At 39.6% G+C, this 22,370-nt stretch overlaps 1 protein-coding gene across 3 annotated transcripts in view; it reads right to left on the reverse strand.

Annotated features, from left to right (window-relative positions):
• Positions 1-22,370, reverse strand: part of PLCL2 (phospholipase C like 2) — a 216,904-nt gene that overhangs the window by 63,600 nt on the left and 130,934 nt on the right. For all 3 annotated transcript variants that reach the window (XM_052001846.1, XM_052001848.1, XM_052001847.1), the window contains 2 exons: positions 18,356-20,842; positions 14,372-14,575 (listed from right to left, as the gene is read on the reverse strand). In XM_052001846.1, the coding sequence (XP_051857806.1) occupies positions 14,372-14,575; positions 18,356-20,842 (2,691 nt within the window). The remainder of the gene's footprint in view (positions 1-14,371; positions 14,576-18,355; positions 20,843-22,370) is intronic.

A 22,370-nucleotide genomic window follows, 5' to 3' on the forward strand; every position in this document is an offset into this window, starting at 1 on the left:
TTAAATGCTCTAATTAAGTTTAAAAAGACTTGGAATCCATTATTAAATACTATTTTTATTCTTAGCAAATTCATGTGGTAGTAAAATCAGCCTTTTTCATTAAATTAAAAATGGTCTCTGGGGGAAGCAGGTGGCCTTAACAGTCTCAAAGCAATTCTGGGGACTGGAGGCAGGTTTGAAGAGTAAGAAAAGGAAACTTCAAATGAAGCAATGAAGAAACAATAAAGTATACTTTGGAACTCCCATGTAGCCTGCAAAACTCCAGAGTGGATTCGAACCAGATTAAAATATAATTGGGAAATGTCTAACATAATAAATAAGAATATCATACAACATGTAAAATGTGAATTTATAGTTTTCTGTCCACATGCAACCAGAAGGGCTCCATTTCTAGGTGAGTTTGACACTTCACAACAGATGATTCCCAGTTTAAGAAAGCTGTTCACTGATAATAAAAACGAGAGAGGGTGATCAAAACATATATTTATTCATTTTATGAGAAAAATCTGATTATGTGTGGAGACAAAGAGTGTTCCTTACTCAATTTCTACATATGTAAGAATGGAGAGTAGAGGGATAGAATTTTATAGGAAATAGTGACATTGCTTAATTCATTTCTCATTCTAGAGTTTGGGCAAAAGTCAGCCATGTCAGTAAAAATAAGATGGAACCCTTAGGTATTAATATTAAAATGTTCTTTGCAGCATCATTTCTGTCTATGAAAAATAGTGACCTTGGTATCAAAAAGTTTTTAGAAAAATATTTTTGTGCTTGGACTTGTGATTTTTAAAAAATGGAGATGAGCTGAACTTTTCATATCTATAGTTAAAAAGGGACAAAAGTATAAAATATAGGTTTTCTCATGTGAATTAGTTTTAGAATAATTCCTAGTACCTAGAACCTAGTTCCTAGGGCTTTTTTTAAATCCTTATTTGCCTTTTGTTCATATTCAATCATTTGTTAAAGGCCTACTCTCTGCATGATATTATAACGATTATAATCATCATAATAAGAACAACTGGCATTTACATAGGACTTTAAGTTTTTCAGAGCATTTTTACATACATTACCTCGAGGAAGATTATCCTACTTATTGAAGATTCCTATTTTAAATTGGAATTTTACATCCAGAGAGGTTTTATGCACAAGAATAGATCAGAAAGCTTGGCAAAGCTCGACAATATATAAAAATGAGCGAGCCTGGAGCTCCCTAGCAGTTCTATTTCCCTGGGCTATTTCCCAAATGACCCTACTCGGCTCCAAGGTCACATGCAACACTGTCCAGTCTCTCCTTTGAAAAAACCCAGGCTTCTATCACTGGCATTAAGAACTGGCAGTGATAACTTGAGTTCAGGCTATTCCTGCTCGATAAATCTCATAGTCGAAAATTCCAACAAAGAACATGTGATAGGATAATTGCAAACCATCTGGTTAAAAGTATGGCTAATTTAAATATTGAAACCACTGGGATAATAAGTAACAGCCGAAGAATTGTCTATTTTGTCCGGGCTCTATCTCTATCTTTGAGATTCCAACAAAAGAAAAAGATTTCAAAATGTCATGTAGAGCAGATGTATCTACAAATTACCCCCTTCCCATCCCAGTTTAATTTTAGGCACAGATTTGAAATAAATACGGAATTTTACTCTCTGCGAGGTTTGGCTCAGTGGATAAAGTACTGGATCTGTAGTCAGGAAAATGAGCATTTCTAAATACAAAGCTCACGAGTCATATGATCCTGGGCAAGTCACCTAAGTTTGTCTGCCTCAGTTTCTTCATCTGTAAAAATAAGCTGGAGAAGGAAATATAGCTTTGCTAAGAAAATCCCACGGCTAGTATTGGCTAATACTGTGGTTTACTGGGTCATAGAATCAGCTAGGACTGAGCCATAATAACAACAAGGTTGGCCATACCTACAAATGCAGGTGTGGATGAGGTTTGTCATTACCTCCATAGGAACAAAGGGATTTGCTGACTGAAGGTGATTGGTTGCCTGAGGTAAGGACCATATGCAGGAAGACCTGCACCTACTATTCTGACACCTACTAGCTGTATGACATTGGGCAAGTCACTTGTACTGTGACATTTACTGTGTAAATGGAGATTATAATAACACCTATCTCATAGAGGTATTGTGAAGATCAAGGGAGATAATGGAGCATGTTCCACATGGAATGGGAGAAGGACCAGCACATAAACTGACGATGAAAATGATGAATAATGACCATTTTTTTTCTCCTATCTGTACAAACTTAAATACAAATTGTTGCTTTGAAATAAAAATGTCTCTCCTACCATCAACTGGTGCAGCTTGGGAGACACTCTTAAATTCAGGCGCTTAAAGTTTTAGTAGCATAAAGTTATACTTCTGAGACACCCTCTATCTCTAAAATGCTTTAGAAGCCTAAAAGTGCTAGAGAGATGCTAGCAATTACTATAGGTCAGTCCTTCTGAGCCTCATTTTAAAAATATCTATAAGAATCCATTCCTCACCCCTCCACCAACACGTGTGGCAAACCCTTTTCAAGTTAGGAGACACTTTTCCAGAAGGATTGGGGCTGGAAAAAACGACCAACTTGTGGATGAGCCTCCCTAAGCTTAGCTTGGATAATGGCATCCCGTCCTTTCCTCACCAAGCCTTTCTGTATCCAAAGCCCTTCCAGATGAGCAGGAACTGCCCAAGGGTGGATTCAAATGGCATTGAGTGCCCCCCTCACCTGGGAGTGAAGGGAGCATGGGAGGAAGATGAGAGCAGAAAATGCTGAAATTCCTTGTGAAAGGGACGGTTTATGGTCTTGTGGTGAGGAGGAGGAATTAAGGAAGAGAGCTGACCATCGGGGAATCCCAAAGTCCTTGCACATGTGGCTTCCTCAGGACACCTGACAAGTCTCACATGATGCTCCTGATGACAGAATGCAGAACTGGCGACTGGACCGTCATCCAGTGCGGTGCTTTTGGAAGTGGCTGACCAAACTAATGGGTCGATGGCAGCCTAGGAGGAAATCTCTGGTCGGATGGCGGGGGACTTTCTCTGAGTCATTTCTTTTTCTTTTGGTCAATGACCTGAATGAAGGCATCCATGATTTAAACGACTTAGCAAATCTTGTACAAAACTGACGTGGTAACTAACATCACACGCAGTAGAATCCAAGACAAAACGACTCTTTTTGGCTAAAACGGTGGACAATGGTCAACCAAGCGAATATGTTAGAGCAACTAGTGAATCTGGGTGGAAGGAGCAAGAGGCAACTTTAGGTTCCATGAAAGGGGAAAAATCTTTTCAATTAACTCTTAGTAGAATGGATTACCTCCCTGGAGGTCAAGCAAAAATGGCCGAAAAGCCACTTATTGGGGATGTCAGATGGGACTTTGATCAGGGACTTAATCAGGGAATCTCAACTCTGAGTGTGAATGTGTTGAGTGTGTGTGAGGTGGATCCTTCAGAAAGTCTTGTGAAACCTACAGATTTCTCCAAATGCATAAAATAAAATATGTGGGATTATAACTGATTCATTACTTTAAATATAATTAGCCAAATATCAAAAATTTTTTTAGAGATTTTCGTCACATACTCAAGGTTAAGAACTTCTAGTTATTGGAAGGTTTCTGAAGTCCATTCCAACTGGGAGACTTTATGCTTTTCAACCTCAGTTTCTTCTTCCATGAAATGGGAATAATAGCATTTACAAATAATTACTTCATAAAGCTCAAATCACTAAAAACAACAATAATGATAGTGAGCATTTACATAGCACCTTAAAGTTAGCAAAGTTCTTTAAAAATGTTGTCCCATGATTCAGGCCAGTTCCAATGAAGAGAGCCATCTGCACCCAAAGAGAAGGCTGTAGGGACTGAGTACTTAACATGGCATTTTCACTCTTTTTCTTGTTGTTTGCTTGCATTTTGATTTCTTTCTCATTTTTTTCTTTTCAATATGATTTTTCCTGTACATCATGATAACTGTGGAAATTTCTTTTCCACAATAAGAAGCCATATTCTAGGTCAAAGAAAAAGGGAGGGAAAAATTTGGAACACAAAGTTTTGCAAGGGCAAATGCTGAAAATTATCTATGTATATTTTTATTAAAACTTTTTATTTTCAAAACATATACATGGATAATTTTTCAACACTGATGCCTGCAAAACTTTGTATTCTAATTTTCGCCCCCTTTCTCCCCATCTCCTCCCCTACATGGTAATTCAATATATGTTAAACATGTTAAAATATATGTTAAATCTAATACATGCATACATATTTATACAAATATCTTGTTGCACAAGAAAAATCAGATCAAAAAGGAAAAAATGATAAAGAAAATAAAATGTAAGCAAACAACAACAAAAGAGTGAAACTTATGCATATATTTTGAAAATAAAAAGCTTAATAAAAAAAGAATCAGAAGAAGGAAAAAATAAAATAAATATTGATTGTGAAAAAAAAGTCTTATTTTTATTCTCACAACAGCCCTAGGGAATAGGTACTGTTATTATCCCCACTGTAACAGATGAGAAAAATGAGTGTGAGTGTGTGTGTGTGTGTGTGTATAATAAGAGCTAACATTTATATAGCATGTATTATGTGGTAGGTATTATGCTAAATGCTTTAACATCATTTCATTTTATATGTGTATATTTGTATATGTATATATGTATGTATGTATGGATAGATGATAAATAGAAGGATAGACAGGTAGATAGACAGACAGATAGATGGATGAACAGACAGGTAGATAGAGAGATAGTTAGATTCTTTCATAGCAGTGAAAATAGTCATGTATAGAGAACAGATACTCTCACATTCAATTAAGAAGCATAGTTTTCAGTTAAGGATCACTGGCACTCATTCATTCAATCTCTTAACAGATATTTCATGAACTTTATGAGCAAAACACATGACAAGTGCTGGGGATAAATGGATAAAACCAAATAGTCCCTGCTCTCAAAAAGCTTCCATTCTGTGTGAAGAGGTGAGGGTGCAGCAGGGACTTATTTCTTTTCTGGGACCAGAGTGGTTGGTAGAAGTTTCCCAAACTCTAAGTAGGAAGAATCAGGCTGTGGGTATTTCTTAGAACTCTAGAAGCCATATTCTAGGTCAATAGATCTTCCTCATTCTATAAGTAAAAGAATCTGAAAGAAATGATCCCCATGAGTGAGTTCCTGAGCGCCAAATACTGAAACAAACATTATTTATGGTAAATTTCATCACTATTTTCAGTTTAAAAAGGAGGGACCCAAAGCAAACACCAGTGATATACTCTTGTCTCTTTTTTGGTCCAAACAAAACAGAATTTGAAAGTAACAAAGGAACTATTCCAAGATTGTTGCGAAAACAAAACAAAACAGAAGTCAATCTCAAAGCAAACTCAAACAGATTCTGGAATCTATGAAAATTGAAAAAGAGGAAGGAAAAAAAAAACTAGATCCTGAAAGTCACGTTCAATATTTCAAGACAACTTTCAATAAAAATAAAAAAAAACCAAATTCATATCTTTTTCACAAAAAGCCCTTATCTAGAAAGCCATTTCTTTTCACAAATTATACGTCACTGGCCATACCATTCTCTTTTTCTTAGTTATCTTTTAGTAATGACTAAAGTGGACATTCATTATTCCTCACTCTCAAAGTGAGAAACACCCATGAACTATATCACTTTCCTCCAAATATTCAAAGCAATCTACCCCAAAGAAGTAATTGAGGTTATAGAAGAATAAATTGTGAGCACTGAAAAAGATGTGTCCAAAGACAAGAAGAGAATCTTGGTCATTTTTTGGGGAAATGTCAGATGAATGGAAGCTCTTCAAGGGCAGGGACTATCTGGTGCATCCCTTAACCCCCCTACAGGGCCAGGCACTCTGCTTGTTGAACTGAATGAAATCAAGTTCAGTTACTATGGACAGCATGAGTCTGGCTGTTAATAAACAAATACCAACTGCGTACCCCTGTGTTCAGTGCCATACTCAGCCTTATGGGATATAAAAGTAACAAACCTAGTTTTGTCTCCTAATGAGCTCACGAGTTACTGCGAGAGAAAATACTAAAAATATATGAAACAGCAAATAATTGAGTCTGTGTGTGCAAGTCCATAGACCAGGAGTCCTCAAACTTTTTAAATAGGAGGCCAGTTCACTGTCTCTCAGACTGTTGGAGGACCAGACTATAGTAAAAACAAAAACTTTGCTTTGTGGGCCTTTAAATAAAGAAACTTCATAGCCCTGTGTGAGGGGGATAATTGTCCTCAGCTGCCACATCTGGCCCACGGGCTGTAGTTTGAGGACCCCTGCCATAGACAATGTGGTGGACTCTGGAATCAAATCTCAAGCTCAAGTCCACCATCCACCATGTTCCCTACAGAGTGGTAAGAAAAAAAATGACAGTTGTAAAATTTTACAACTCTCAATTTCACATTTGATCCCTTATCAAGTTTGGGTTCAGAAGGAAGCTCTCCTCCATCGTCCAAAATCCTCCAGAGTGGAGTGAAAGAATGTTCTTGAGAATGAAAAATGGGCAATCTCCCACACAAAGCACATGTCAACACAGAGGTTTGGAATCATTTCTTGAATTACCCTGACTGTACAGATAGATTGGAAGCTCGCTGAGGGCAGAGGCTGTTTCATGTTTGTCTTTGAGCTCCAGTGCCAGGCACACAGCAGACATTTAATAAATGCCTCTTGATTGCCAGTTCCATTTTTATTGAATAACAACCCAATATGCTTATTCATACCAACACAAGAGCTCCAAGGAGGCTTGCTCAAGAGCCAAATGTGATGCTAATGATATGCTCTTGTTTCTCAATTATTCAGATATTTATGCAATACTCACCATTGCTGATCCTTTCTGCTGTTGTTGTTCCACTTTGAAAATTAAAAATAAGACTGTCTCCTGGCCTGTCAAGTGATCCACTAGCTCTTTGAGTTCCATTTTTAATAGAAATTCCCAATCGGACAACATGTTATCAATGCAGCAGAACTCCATTAAGGTTTCTGGAGATGTCTCCCAAGGAGAATTTTGGGCTGCCTCAGACCAAGGCAGACAGTTATTCAATCCAGCCACCATTTATTGATATACGACCTCAATCTCCTTCAAGGTGAATGCCAGACCACTCGATTGAAGTCTTTCTGTAATTTCCTTATTATTATGGTCTTCAAATCCAACCCAACAGTCAATAAGGACCTACTATGTGCAAGGCACCATGCTACGTGCCAGGTGGAGAGGAGTAATAGGTGCGAAGGAACTTTATTTCTTCACTTTTAAATATCTGTGTCTCAATGACTTTGTCATAAATCAGCATTTATTAGGCGACTACTATATGCCAGGCTTTTGGGCTACAAAGATAAAAGTGAGAATTCTTGCCCTCAGGCAGCTTATATTCTAAAAGAGGAGGAAAAACCTTCATATCCAGGTATATACCAGATATAAGCCAAAAATAGAAGGTTATTTTTCAGGGGGGGAAAGGGACTAATGCCTGGGGAGAAAAGCTTCCTATAGAGTGTGGTGGAATGTGACTGAATCTTGAAGGAAACTAGAGATTTTCACTGTAATAGCTCTTGCAGGAAAACTGGAAATTTATCTTTAGGATAACGATCATTTGAACTTCCCTCTCTACAATGTTCTTTCTCATTTGCTGGTGACATCAAAGCACCCCACCCTTCCTGCTAATGACCTCTCTTTCAAATGACTTGGTATATAACTTTAAATTAAATTAAACATTTAACTTTAAACTTATCATTGTTTATTCTCTTTACAGTTATTCTGGACATATTTATATGTGATATATTTATGCTGTTTTCCCACCCACTTTAGAAGATGAGCCTCTGATCAACAGGGGTTACATTTACTATATGTATACCCCTCCTGCCTAAGACAGTATCTGGCAAATAGTAATGATCACTTGTCGATTGACTCACTGACTTCAAACCAGAGCTTCTCCCCTTCGACTGGCTGAGTGGTTAGCTTTGCACAACTAGCGTTAGTCTTCCCAGTAAAAACTAAACTACATTTATTTCTTCCACATTGTGACATTCTCTATCATGGTTTTGATATATTGTGGATTGATAAAGAAATTAAATGAGAAATTTTTGAAAGTTTTGCAGAAGCTGTAGACAATACGAGAAAGCCAGAAGAAGACAAAGAAAATATTTAGAAATTCAGAAATACATATAGAAGTATATATATATATATATATATATATATATATATATATTATATATATATATATATATATATATATATATATATATATATATATAAGAAATATATATAGAAGTATAGTATCATATAACATCAATATGTTTTATCTTTTAACACTGTAAACATCTCATAAAAGACAAAGAGAAAATTCAGACTTCTTCTTCGGTACTGAAGGGAAGGCCAAAAAATTTTAGGCAGATTTTCCAGCTCACAGGGGTGTTTTGGCCCTAACTCCCATGATGGGGAAGTGATATGGAACTCAGATAGTGACAGAGTAATTGTAGTTCAAACCCTCTTTGTATTGACAGTCACCCCATACCCAGCCACAAGATCTGAAACTAGAGCTTGTGGGTTTCTGATTCTTCCTTTTGAGGACCCCACCCCACCCACCTCTTCCTTACTGAAAAACTTCATTTCTCACCCCAGCGATCTCCAAGTTCACTCTTATCTTCCAGCTGAGCCAGACTCCCTAGCCTTTGTATTCCCACTACAGCGGCTGGCAAAGTTGACACCTTCAATTAAAAGAAGCTTTTTAATGCTGTCTTCTGTAGCAGTCCAATGATAAAATAATACACAAAGGAGGGCAGAAATCAATAGTAACCTTATTACAAATCATCTCTGGTTTGGCCCAGATGGTCAGAATCCATTTCTTATGAAATGTAATTCATCTCTTCAGCACATTTAAAAAGGGCCAAGAACAAAATAAAAAGCTAAATCAACACTATACAAGATATGGTTGAGTGAATCCAATGCCTGTACTTTCTTTTTAGGGAAAATCCTTATCAAAGCTAATAAGTAAGAGGGAGGAGTTACCTCCTATAATTAATTTTATTAACAGTTTCTACCCTAGGAAAATAGAGATTTTTACTGCGTGAACAATTCAAATTACAGGTTAATAGAGAAGACTGAGAGATCTAGAATTGAATAGAGAATTCTCAATGAGTCAGTAATAAACTACTATTTATTAACCACCTACTATGTATCAGTCATTGTTCTAAGTGCTAGACAAATCACATCTTATAAGTTGACACAAATCATCTAATCCACATAAAAGGAATGATCTTTAACAGCTGAATGGACTAACCAACCCTTCATTTCTTCATCCACACTAGAGGGAGGTCACCACCAATAAACTAATAATGAAAATGAAAAAGGAACTATACAACAGATTCATAAGAAAAGGAAACATACTGGTAAAAATATTTTTTTACAGCATGATATTCATCAAGAGGCAGAACCAAGGCGTGAAAAACATGTGCAACTTAAGACCCAGGACATATGGGTTCAAATCCAAGAACTGATACTTTCTAGTAGCATATCCTCATTGTGCATATTTCATCTGTAAAATGGGCATAATTTTAAATACCTACTTCATGAGGCTGTTGGGAGGAAAAAAGGTTGGCAAATGTTAGAGCATTGTATGTATGTTGGCGATTTTCCAATTTTTTGTTCTCAGATTACAAAGGGGAGTTCAGGAAGACTTATAATGTTTCACTCCAAAGGTAAGATGTCAAAAGAAAAAAAGCATGTTTCTAAGGTGAACTTTTGATCAAGAGCCATAGAAAACTCTTTAAGGATAAAAAATAAAAATTTAAAGGCCCCCAGGCAGCAAGGTGGTGCAGTTGATAAGGGCACTGGGCCTGGAGTCAGAAAAAGCTGAGTTCAAAGCCAATGTCAGACACATACCATCAGCTGGTCAATTCACTTCACCTCTGTCCACTTCAGTTTCCTTTTCTGTAAAATATGAATAAAATAACATCTCCCTCCCAGGATTTTATGAGGATAAAATTAGAAAATATTTATAAAGTACTTTGGAAACCTTAAAATGCTATATAAATATCTGGAATTAGTATTCTGAATATTAAAGGCTATAGGTTGCCGAGGCCTTCTCTATGTTGCCTATCAATATTTTATGAAATCAGAGCCTACGAGCAGTAAGAAAGGGTCCTTAGCTATTTATTCTCTTCTTTTAGCTAGTTCTTCAATACCTCATTCTAACTCTCCTTTTGGATGGTGATAATATATTATCCTAAGAAGAGAAACTATGAATTTTTTTCTTTAAAAAATAAGAAGTTCCAATGAAAAGTGACCATAAAATACTAGAAGAAATTTTTTTTGATAATACAGCTGTAACAATCATATAAATTTAATTTTGGCTCTTTTCATTACATAATTTAACAGACAGAATTAATGAGAGAAGGAAATAGACAAAGCCAGAGGCATAAGGCATCAGAGCTATTGGAATTCTAAATTATAGAGTACATGATTCCCCATTTTTAATTTTTAATTAAATCAGAATGTTTTGCCTGATCATTTCATAACACAAAAATAAAACGAGATGAACATAACAGATGTTCCCATCCATAGGATTATCAGCCAGACAGTCCAGAAACTGAAATTTTCTACCTCGACTACACAACGTCCATTAATGTAGAATTTCAAAGTAAAGAGGCTCATTCACCCCAAGGTCACACACCCACTCCAGGGCCCAGTTCTATCTCTGACCAGATCTAACCAGCAGCAGTGATGTCACTCACCTTATGAAGCCCTTTTGTGAATCCTCGCAGAAATGGCACTTCATGTAATCATAGATTTATAACTAAAACAGACCTCATTGTGGCTGTCTCTCTGACCCCTTTTGGGTTTTCTTGGCACAGTCACTGGAGTGGTTGGCCATTTCCCTCTCCGGGTCATTTTACAGATGAAGAAACTGAGACACAGGGGTAGGTGACTTATCCAGGTTCACTAAGCTAAAAAGGGCTTTAGTCTGGATTTGAATCCAGGACTTCCAGTAAGCCACCTAGCTTCCACTTGCATTCTCCATTTGCCCAGAAAAGCAAAATCATTTCCCCATCATATTAAGGGATTTTAATTCACATTCTTTGCCCTTGAAATCTATGTTCTATCTATTGTACTAAACTGCCTCTAAAAGAATTAAGGTGGAATTAATGAGTTCCTTCAGTTATTCTGAGAGGCAACATGGTATGGTCAATGGAAATTTGGCTCCATGTCAGAAAAACCTGAGTTAGAGTCCCTTCTGACATGGACTGGCTATGTGATCTTGGGCTAGCCATCTGGCTTCTTAGGACTGTGAATTGCACAGAAGAGGCTCATGAGGCGTCCTCATCTGGAGTTCTCTAGTCCAATGAAATTGAAAACAATTTTTGAAAATGGTTACAACCATTAAGAACATACAATATCAAGACAACTCTGAGATACCACTACACACCTGTCAGATTGGCTAGAATGATAGGGAAAGATAATGTGCAATGTTGGAGGTGATGTGGGAAAACTGGGACACTGATACATTGTTGGTGGAACTGTGAATATGTCCAGTCATTCTGGAGAGCAATTTGGAACTATGCTCAAAAAGTTATCAAACTGTGCATACCCTTTGATCCAGCAGTGTTACTACTGGGCTTATACCCCAAAGAGATACTAAAGAAGGGAAAGGCACATAACCTGTATGTGCCAAAATGTTTGTGGCAGCCCTGTTTGTAGTGGCCAGAAACTGGAAACTGAAAGGATGCCCATCAATTGGAGAATGGCTGAATAAATTGTGGTATATGAATGTTATGGAATATTATTATTTTGTAAGAAATGACCAGCAGGATGATTTCAGAAAGGCCTGGAGAGACTTACACGAACTGATGCTGAGTGAAATGAGCAGAACCAAGAGATCATTATACACTTCAAAAACAACACTATATGATGATCAATTCTGATGGATGTGGCCATCTTTAACAATGAGATGAACCAAATCAGCTCCAATGGAGCAGGAATGAACTGAACCAGCTACACTCAGTGAAAGAACTCTGGGAGATGACTAAGAACCATTACATAGAATTCCCAATCCCGCTATTTTTGTCTGCCTGCATTTTTGATTTCTCTCACGGGCTAATTGTACAATATTTCAGAGTCCAATTCTTTTTGTACAGCAAAATAACTGTTTGGACATGTATGCTTATATTGCATTTAACTTATACTTCAACATATTTAACATGTATTGGTCAACCTGTCATCTGGGGAAAGGGGTGGGGGAAAGGAGGGGAAAAGTAGGAACAAAAGGTTTTGCAATTGTCAATACTGAAAAATTACCCATGCATATATTTTGTAAATAAAAAGCTATAATAATTTTAAAAAACATACAATATCCCCATCATACAATACCTATAATACATATATTAATACAATAATCCCAGTGGTTCTGAAGGGGTTAAAGCCAGTCTAATTTTAGTCAGTGAAAAGAGGATGTCTAAGAATGCAAAGCACCCAGCCCTTTTTTTGTTTGTGGATTAAGTTGACAAATCATTTAAATTGTCCTTAGTATTTCCTCTTTCCTTCCTTTCTAGCCACTGTTGTGTGCATAGAGTAGTAGGCCCTTAAAAAGTGCTGTTGGAATTGAATTTCCCTTAAAACACAGCAGGGGCAGTCAAAAAACTCAGCACGTTAGAGTAAATCACAGCAGAAATATAAGGAGGGGGGACCCTTTTTCATGTCTTTTACATATTTTAAAGCCATAATTCAATTTTTTCCAATAGTTTCCCAAGTGTCAGGCTCTCTCCAGGTGAAGAGTTTTTGTTTATTTATTCCCTTGTTTTACTGTTTGTCTTGTGTCAGAAGATCCACTGTATTCAGGTGCATTTGGTACCTAACCTGGATTAAATCCTTTGCAACTTTAACAACAGAATCAGGCTTTCAGCCAGAGCAGGAATTATGGACAAAAACGTGTTGTTTAAAGGGAACAAATAAAGGGAACAGGAACAGGATTTTTCGTTCCAATTATCCGTGTACTAAATTGCGGATACTTATTTATAAATTCTTCTTCACTTGCCTTCCCCAGCCTTTGTTCACCTAAAGGAAGCCTTAGTGTATCTCTAGAAGCACGGGGGTTTTGTTAGGAGTTTTTTCCTCACTGAGTCATAGAATCTCTTGGTTGGAACAGCCAAGGTCACCCAGCCCAGGCCTGAACAAGTGATCAGCGGCCGCACTTCTGAGATTCTACTTTGGGACAACTTTTATAATCAGCAGTTTCCCTGAAATCTGTCTTCTTGCAGGAAAGGGACCCACATGTGCAAAATTGGCAGCCCTTCTTGTGGCAGCAAGAAACTGGAAACTGGGGGATGCCCATCAGTTGGGGAACGGCTGAGTTATGGTATGTGAATGTTATGGAACATTATTGTTCTGTAAGAAATGACCAGCAGGATGATTTCAGAGAGGCCTGGAGAGACTTACATGAACTGATGCTGAGTGAAATGAGCCAGAACTAGGAGATGATTGTATGCAACAACAGCAATATTATATAATGATCAGTTCTGATGGATGTGGCTCTTGTCAATAGTGAGATGATTCATGGTCTTGTGATTAAGAGAGCCATTTCCATCCAGAAAGAGAACTGTGGGAACTGAGTGTGGTTCACAACAGAGTATTTTCACTTTTTGTTTTGTTGTTTGCTTGCTTTTTATCTTATCATTTTTTTCTGGTTTGATTTGATTTTTCTTGTGCAGAAAGATAACTGCATAAATAGGTATGTATATATTGAATTTAACATCTATTTCTACCATGTTTAACATACACAAACAAAAAAGAAATCTGTCTCCTTGCAATTCCCACTCACTGCTCCCAGCTTTTTCTTCTAGGCCCAACAGAGGGTATCTAAGTGCCTACTGTGTGCTTGGTGAATAATGAAACAGCTCAAGGAAGCGGAATCAGCAAGGAGGCCCTTCAAATGCCCAATGACAGTTATTGGGACTCTGGCTTAAGCCTCTCTCCCAGGTCCCCCAGCCAATGCTCACAGGGCCACCTGCCATCTTGGGTGTCTACACTGTCCGTTGTCCTTCCTGAGATATGGCATTGCACCCAAGCACAGCCCCAGAAAGGCCGGATCTTATGTGAAAATCATTCAATCTCATCTAATGTCTCGCAGCAGACTCCGTAACAGGGGAGGTGAGCACACTGGATCCCGTGAGCTTGGGAGTTTGGAGCTGGGACCAGTAGGTCAGTAAGAAGGGTCTCGGGACGCTGCCCTGGTTGGGGACTGAACAGCTCAAAGACCCGGTCTCACCAAAACAAACCAAAAACCCAAGTACCTCATAGGCAAGGGAGCAACACTTCTACCACAGGAAAGAAAGCACGAGGCAGGCGCCCTTCCCGTTCAGCTGCGGACGGCTCCAAGAGCCACTTACCATGTCGTATGTGGTGACGATCTTTTTCAGAACCTCCGGCACGATCCCTTGCAGCTCCATCGTGGGGTACTGATCGTTGAGATTCAGAACCACCAAGGGCGTGTTGTCGGGTCCGAGTAAGCGTGTCGACACGGCCAGAATGCACTGCATGAGGTTTGCTACAGAAGAGAGTCCGCATAATTCTTTGAATGAAACTACTGCGTTCTGTTAAAGAGAGAGAAAGGAGTTACTTTATTGGGAGTCATTTCCTCCCTCAGGACACGTTGCGTCATACTCGAGTGGCCCGGCACAATGGCCACTAACAGAGCCATGAGCGAATCTGACGGGGATCGCTTTATCCGGAAAAGAAAAAAGAATTAATTTTCCAAAGTAAATGCGGTGGTGGACATCTGTAATCAGAAGTTAATCAAGCACTGAAAAAGGCAAGAATCAAAATTCTTCTGGAGGGCATGACTTCTCCGGACTAAAGTTTGCAGCAATGCTAACACTGATGTACAATTGTGAACACCCCCAAACGAGCTCCTATCTTCCTTCAAAGGGAAAAACGTATTTTAAAAAGTCAGTTTTATTTCATGTTTGAAACAAGTGCCAAGTTCATCACAGAGGAAGGTGAAATTTAGAGAAATTTGAATCTCACTTGCTTATTTCCTGCAATAAACTGACAAATACTTGGGTCAGGGCTGGCTCCAAATGCCCTTTGAGCAGGTGGTTAGCCAGTGACCCCATCATGAGCATATAGCCCCAGAGGGCTCAGCCTCGGTTTTCTGAATTAACTGATCTTCTTCTTCTACATAAAGTCCCATAGGCCTCTGGGTTCTCACTGTACAAGAATATCCATTTAAGAAAACTCAAGGATACCTTGTAATGAGAGGCAGAGACTGCAGAAAGCGCCCTGGGCCTAAGTAAGGGTCTTGGCTCAAACTTAGCAACTCAGTTCTCAGTTTCCTCATCAACAAACCAGGGTAAATACAATTTTACCTGACTTATCATTGGGTTATAGTCAGGAGAGAGCTTTGATTAGAGTAAAGGTTTGTACAAATATGACTATTTGTTATCACTATGTGTGATCACTATCACTATTATACTAGGTATTCCCAATACCTAAAATACTTAAAACTGTCCAAGACTTTTGGGATACTCAGTATAAAGAATAATATTGTGAAGTGCCATGGGATAGCTATAGGGCCAGACATAGGTTCAAGAAAATCTGGATTTAGTCCTACCTCTGACATATACAAACTGCTTATATGTGACCAAAGTTAACTTGATAAATCTCAAGCCTCTGGTAACTAAGCCTCTAAGTGGCAGAAAGATTGGATTCTGCATCAGTGAAGGGGCTTTAACATGCTAGGAATTCATCATGCAAATCCAGGACTTCTTCCTGCAATATCACCAATAAGCATCATCATTACACATTTTTAGTATTTATTTTCACAGACTACCATCGATAGGGGAAGTATCTAACCTCTCTGGGCCTCAGTTTTCCCACCTGTAAAATGAGGTCATAGGACTAGATAGCTTCCCTGTTCAAAATCTATGGTCCATGACTCTGAACCAGGCAAGGTAATTATGAATGAATGTATATATAGGGATGTCAATCTGAGCAGAGTTGGCAACTACAAGTGGGGGTACGAGAAAGAAAAACACATTTAACAACAGCCTACAGAAGTGACTAATCATTGTGACTTTTGCCAATTATCCTTGTTTTAGGGAGGAGGTGCTTAAGCAATCATTCTGGATTATTTTTGGCTGATTCTTATTGTCACTTCAATACAAGCATCAAACTGATCCCTGTATCTTTTTGCCACCTCCGCCATACATCATCCAAGGACCAGCCTCAGTTAGGAGATGCTTATTACCAAGTCGCCCACAAAATGATAAAATTTTCAGCCACAATGACTCCTCAAACCTGTCTACTATGTGAAAAGGGAGCGTGTGGGTAGAGGAAAGATCCACCTCCATAAAATCCCAGGATTATGAATTAATAAAATATCTTTTTTGCATAAAATTAAATCTCTGCCCAGTTTACCTGCCCAAGAATAATTCAGGCTGTGCTCCATGCTCCAAATTATCCTTGTGAAAACTAATAAACTTCTACCAATGGAGTAAATCAGAATTTTCTCTATTTGTCTGTTTCTGGACAACCTTTTGCTATTTGGGTCTTGGAAAAGCCATAGAGATGGTGTTCAAGCAGGCCAGTATCCCGGATGAATGCATCATTGCACTGGGGAGTGGCACATAGCACCCCGTGGTCAGTTATGGCTAATGCTAGATCCATTCTTCATACTCTAAGAAAGAGCGGGGTGCTTTCATTGCATGTTTCCCCTGCCCCACCTTTTTTGGATCAACCCTTTAATAAGGAACTCCCAGGGAGGAGATTCCTTCTCATCCAGAATTCCCTGGGAGAGTGAGAGTTATATTGCCAGTTATATGTCCAGATCTTAAAAGAGAGACCTGAACTCAGATAACATTCCCCAACTAAATAAGAGATTACACAGCCTCCAGTGAGGATGGGGATTGATAACTGAGAACTGACCAATAAAAGATCTTATAACTCTGTGAATACACAAGCCTCCAGAGTTACAAAGACCACAGGGGTCATTTAGTTTTTTCCATTCATTTTACTAACAGGGAAACAAACTGAGACTCAAAGAAATTGCTGCTTAGCCCATGTGCCTGTACACAGTAGTCACTTAATAAATGTTACTTGATTGAAGAATCAGCCTAAGGTCACAGAGGATATAAGAAACAATCTTGAAGCTAGCAGGGGGTAAAAACACTTAAGAAAAATGTATGAAAATCACATAGCAGATTTTACCAGCCTGCTGACTTCTTCCCATTGTGGTCATTTCCATTTTTCCTATTATTTTAAGGTACCTAAACCTTTCAGAGAATATTCTATAATTGGCTTTGGATTTTTTTTTATCTTCTATAACCCTTAGTACTTACTAATTATAAATGACATTTAAATGGCACTTTGAGGTTTGCCAAAAACTACATGCCTGATTGGAGCCAGATTACTCAATGAGAAAGGTTCTTCAGAGGTTTTATCCTCACATTAAAAATGGAGACATTGAAATTCTGAGAGATTGAGTGACTTGACCACAGGATCATAAATTTCAAGCTGGATGTCATTTAGGCCAACCTCCTCCTTTGATAGATGAGGAATCAGCGTTCAGAGAAATGAACTTTTGCCCAAGGCCACCCGGGGAATAAGTGTAAGATTAGGACCTGACTTAGAAGTATCATTCAATCTACAGGTCTCATCATGGCCACACAGCTAGTAAGCCTTAGAGGCAGTGCAGAACCCAGGCCAACTTGAGCATCCATCCACCAGCCATATGGTAGCTGCTTGGCAAGTAATTTGTTGTTTGATTACTTTTAGACACTATTATACTCTCCACATAGGCAGTCCTTATCTCCTACTATAAACATAGATACCTTAGAGTCTTTGTTTAAACAAATGAGTGTCTATTTTTAGATATTTAGAAAAAAAGTCTTCTAAAACAATCTTAACAAAGCAAATGAATCCATCAACCAGCAATTATTTCCTGAGCTCCTCCTCTGAAATCATCCAGCATGGAATATATCACAGAAGGTACAGGAACATCACAGGCCCCCGTTGCATTTCTTGAATACACGTTCAGTTGTATTTACATTAAGAAACATTTATAGACATCTAGGCAGAAACAAGATTTCTGCTTCTCATTTATTTATATTTTCATAGGAAGAAAAAAGCTCTATTAGCAAGCTCTTGTACCAAGAGTTAATTATTTTAACTTATCATCCATTTTTCAGTACACAAATACTCATTTGTAGTTTAAAAAACCTGGTTGATGGAGGCAAAGGAGGAAAATGTAATAAATGAAAAATATTTTGAATGTGATTGACATTTACAAATCATTATTCACAGCGTAAACAATATACATCTGAGACTTGGGTGGAAACAGCAAAGGGTGGCTTTTTAAGAAACAAGAAATGTACCTGCATGTTCTCTCTCAAATCTGTGGCATCCCGTATAGGCGGCTGGGCGTTCTTGAATACTTCGTCTACTGTTTTAATCCATAAGGTTCTCAAAGAGGCATATTCCCTGGATTTTTTCCCTTTCCTTACAGAAAGTCCCCTCTTGTGCGGTTTCCCTCCTCCCCTCCTGTTAGTGATAGCCACATGAACAAATAGAGATGCGTGAGGAAGCACCTCCCCAGTCAAAGACTGCAGTGGGACATGCCGGTAGCCAGTCTGTAAACATTCAAAGGGAATGGTGTACTGCCCGATAAACTCATCCCCGATGTAATCATCATCCAGAACTACAAAGCGCACCATGGCCAGCTCCGGGAGGTTGATCTGAAATTCAAAACTTTCATCAAAAATGGGAGTGTCTCCATTCTGGTTCACCGTTTTTGTCCTTTGTTCGGCGCAGTCTGCAGGGATTCCGTGGATTTCCACGTAGACATACGGATCCACCACGTCCCCTTTGGCACCCGAGCCTTTTGGCTTGGGGAAGTTCTGCCCGCTGATGATTTTGATATGGAGGAGCTGTGGGGATACCCCAGGGACAGAATCCTTTGTGTTGGCACTAAAGAAAGAGACCTCCTCCCTCATGATGGCCGGCCGCAGGACATAGCCACAGTTCCCATTCTGCCGGAACCACCCGATATTCAGGTCCATCATCAAACCAGGGGTCTGAAAGTTCATGGCAACAATTTGACAGCCACACTTCCAGAAGTCCTGGGGGTTCATGTTGCTAGAATCGATCCTCATGGGGCTGGGGAAGACCCTGGCCAGAAAGCGTTTGTTGTAATTGACAAAATCCCCCGGATTTTCGTTGGCGTATTTGCTGGCAAGCACTTCGTTGAAGGAGCAGACCTCCCAGTACTTCTGAGCCTGAAAGGACACTTGGAACTCTTTGAACTGAACCGATTTGCAGATGCTCACCAACTCGGAGAGCTCTTTGCACAGCTGAAATCGTTTTACAGGCACCACGTTAGCCTGCTCAACGTTTTCCTTCCCTATTCTCTGAGACATCTCCGCTCCCTCGTCTTCGTCAGTGACGTCTCCCTCTAACCCGGGGCAGTTGGTGGAAAGCTTTTTTGCCTTAATGAGTATTTTCCCTTTCAGGACATCAGGAGATGGCAGGTAGGATTCCTCCATGTTGGGTGATGTCGTATAGAGTTTGTCCCCCAAAATTTTCTTCATATGTTGGACCATGACCTTTTGCTGTTTGATGGAACAGTGATTTTCTAGACAGAGAATGAGAGGGTATTCGGATGCAAAGAACGCATACTTGTTAATGATATCGATCACACTCCGGAAGACTATCTGCGAGGTCATGGTGTGGCCCGTATAAATCACGGGCTCGTTGTCCGGCCCGTCCCACACGTCTAATTCAACGCTCCGACAACCCATTTTAAGAGCCCGGATGTAGCCCGTGATATCCGACGGGCCTCGGAACTGGTCTTCTATCAGGTAGGTATTATGAGATGAATTGATGAAATAATGGGACAAAGGCTGCTTCATGTCCTGACAAACCTTCTTGTGCTCGGGATCAAAAATATAACAATCAGGGGACATAAGGTAATTGGTGAAGCCGTCTATGGAGAGCCAGCCCCGCTCCTGGCCCTCTTTGGACGGTTCGTACTTGTGAATAATCTCAAGGCTGACCTCTTCGTCAATGTGGGCCACCCCTTGCTCTGCCTCTAAAAACATCATTAGGTCCTTAGTATCAAGGAATTCTTTATTGCTCGAAAACTGAACTAACAGGAAATAAATTTCGGGCCGGGTACAGAGCTCGTGGAAAACCTCGGCAAACTCTTCCTTCGTCACCTCGGTGCCCATTTTGTCCTTTGACTTATGCAGTTCTTTGAACTTTAGCTCAATTTTGCTTGTTTTTAAGCCGGGGTTTAGGTTTTTGATGCACTGCACAGCACTACACAGAGACATGTGTCCAAAATTATCTACATCAACCTCACTAAACAATTGGGAAACCCAAGAAGTCCGCATGTTGTCCTGGCTGCTCTCGATCATGTCCAGCGTGTGCTTTCCATAAGAGATGAGGTACCGCAGTCCCGTGACCCAGATGTTGGCCACGTCGGCAGAGTTGGCCACCAAGTCGAGGGACTCGTAGTTCTCCCCGTAGATCACTGAAAATGCGCAGTCTTCGGAGATCTGATCCGAAATCCCATTGCTGCGGAAAATATCTGTATTTTTCCCTGTTCTCACTTCCTTGATTGACTTAATGTCAATCTTGGCTTTCTCCGAGTCCTTCTTGGAGGGTTCCCATCGCAGGGACTGCATGTCGGCATCCAAGAGAAAATACCGGTGGTAAATTCTAGAATTGGAGCGGACCTTCTTGAGCTCGGAGCCTTCAACCATGGAATTGATGCAGTCGCTTGCGCTGCTGATCTTCTTCTCTGTGGGCATGCTGCTAAATGACACTGTCTTTTTCCGTTCTCTTTTCTGTTTGGTGCCATCCTGGGGGAAGAGAGGGGAAAAATAATCAATTTTAGTATATTTGGGTAATATATGCATTTGGTTTCTTTGCTCTAGGCAGGGAATAAAATGCAAAGATATTTTCCCTCCTAAAAAATTCAATTGCCTTTCACTCATTAAGCACTCTATCCCTTGGGCTATGAATTAAGATATCCATTAACTTCTAATGATTATTCAGGGAAACACAAGAAGAGTATGTATCACTGACAGGTATGGATTCACTCTTAAATTGATGCTCAATGGGATGTGTCAGATAGCCCAAGGTAGCTAGTCCTAATCTGTATATTTGGGCTATTCTGGAGGCTAGACAGCAATCCATGTCAAAGGGTATCACGGCAAGGCAGGGGTACGATGAACAGAGGGAGTATTAGGAGCCAGAAGTTCTCCTATTTCTGGATTTTTATATATCTAGATCATTCATGGTTTCATGAGTTATTTATACACGTGCGATTCTATTTCAGAAAGGGAGAGAGGAAGAATGAAAAGAAGAGAGCAAAGAAGAGGAAAGGGAGAATATAAAAGACAGGGGCAGAGAAAAATAAAAAAGGAAAGGGAGACAGAGAGAGAGGAAAGGAAAAGAGAAAGAAGGGGGAGTAAGAAGGAAAGGAAAATGGAGGAGGGGAGATGGAAAAAAGAGAAGAGGGTAAAAGAAAGGAAGAGGAAAAGAGAAAAGGAATAAGAAAGGATGAGGAAGGAGAGGGAAGAAAAGGGAAAGGGAAGGAAGGAAAGAGAAAAGGAAAGAGAAAGAGTGAGAACGAAAGGAAAAGGAGGAGAGGGAGAGAAAGGGAAAGAAGGGGGGAGGATGGGGACAGGGGAATGGGGGAAGAAAGACAGAAACAGGTTACAGGGAGGGAGAAAGGGAAGATACTGAGAGACAGAAAAAAGAAATATTGACCAAGAGGCAAGAGACACAAACACACAGACTTAGATTTCTTCTAGCAGTCCTTCCCATCATTACAATTCTACAGCTTGATTTCAGCCAAGAGTTTTCTGCATTTCCTTAAGGCCCCACAATCATGGCACCTCCAGTATTCTTCTCATAATCCTAGTAATAATACTATTTTAATTAATGAGATCTGTGGTCTCATTAATATGAATCATGTAACCCACCTTGCATAACCTGTGTTACCCTCCTCCAGGTCCTTCCTTAATTCACCCCAGAAGTGACATTTCATGGGTAACATATAGCCCACAAGCCATCCTTGATTCTCCCTCTAGACTTTTACCTCCTCTCCCTCCACACATCCAGGCCTTCACCAGATCCGGCCATTTCTCCCTTCCTAGCTTTTCTCATGTTCAATCCCAGCTCTCCACTCACAGAGCTACCACCTTCGAGATCCTATTACCTCCCACCTACATTATTACAGCCAAGTCCCAATTGTTCCCATCCTGGTTCTGATTCTGACTTTCTGCCTCAGCTGCTGTCTCACTCTGGAGCTTCCCTTGGTACCTGAGTCCTTCTCACTCTAGACCATTTGTCTCTGTCGCCTTCTTACCCTGGAAATTCTCT

Source organism: Antechinus flavipes, chromosome 5 (genome assembly GCF_016432865.1).
Source record: "Antechinus flavipes isolate AdamAnt ecotype Samford, QLD, Australia chromosome 5, AdamAnt_v2, whole genome shotgun sequence".
Classification (NCBI taxonomy): domain Eukaryota; kingdom Metazoa; phylum Chordata; class Mammalia; order Dasyuromorphia; family Dasyuridae; genus Antechinus; species Antechinus flavipes.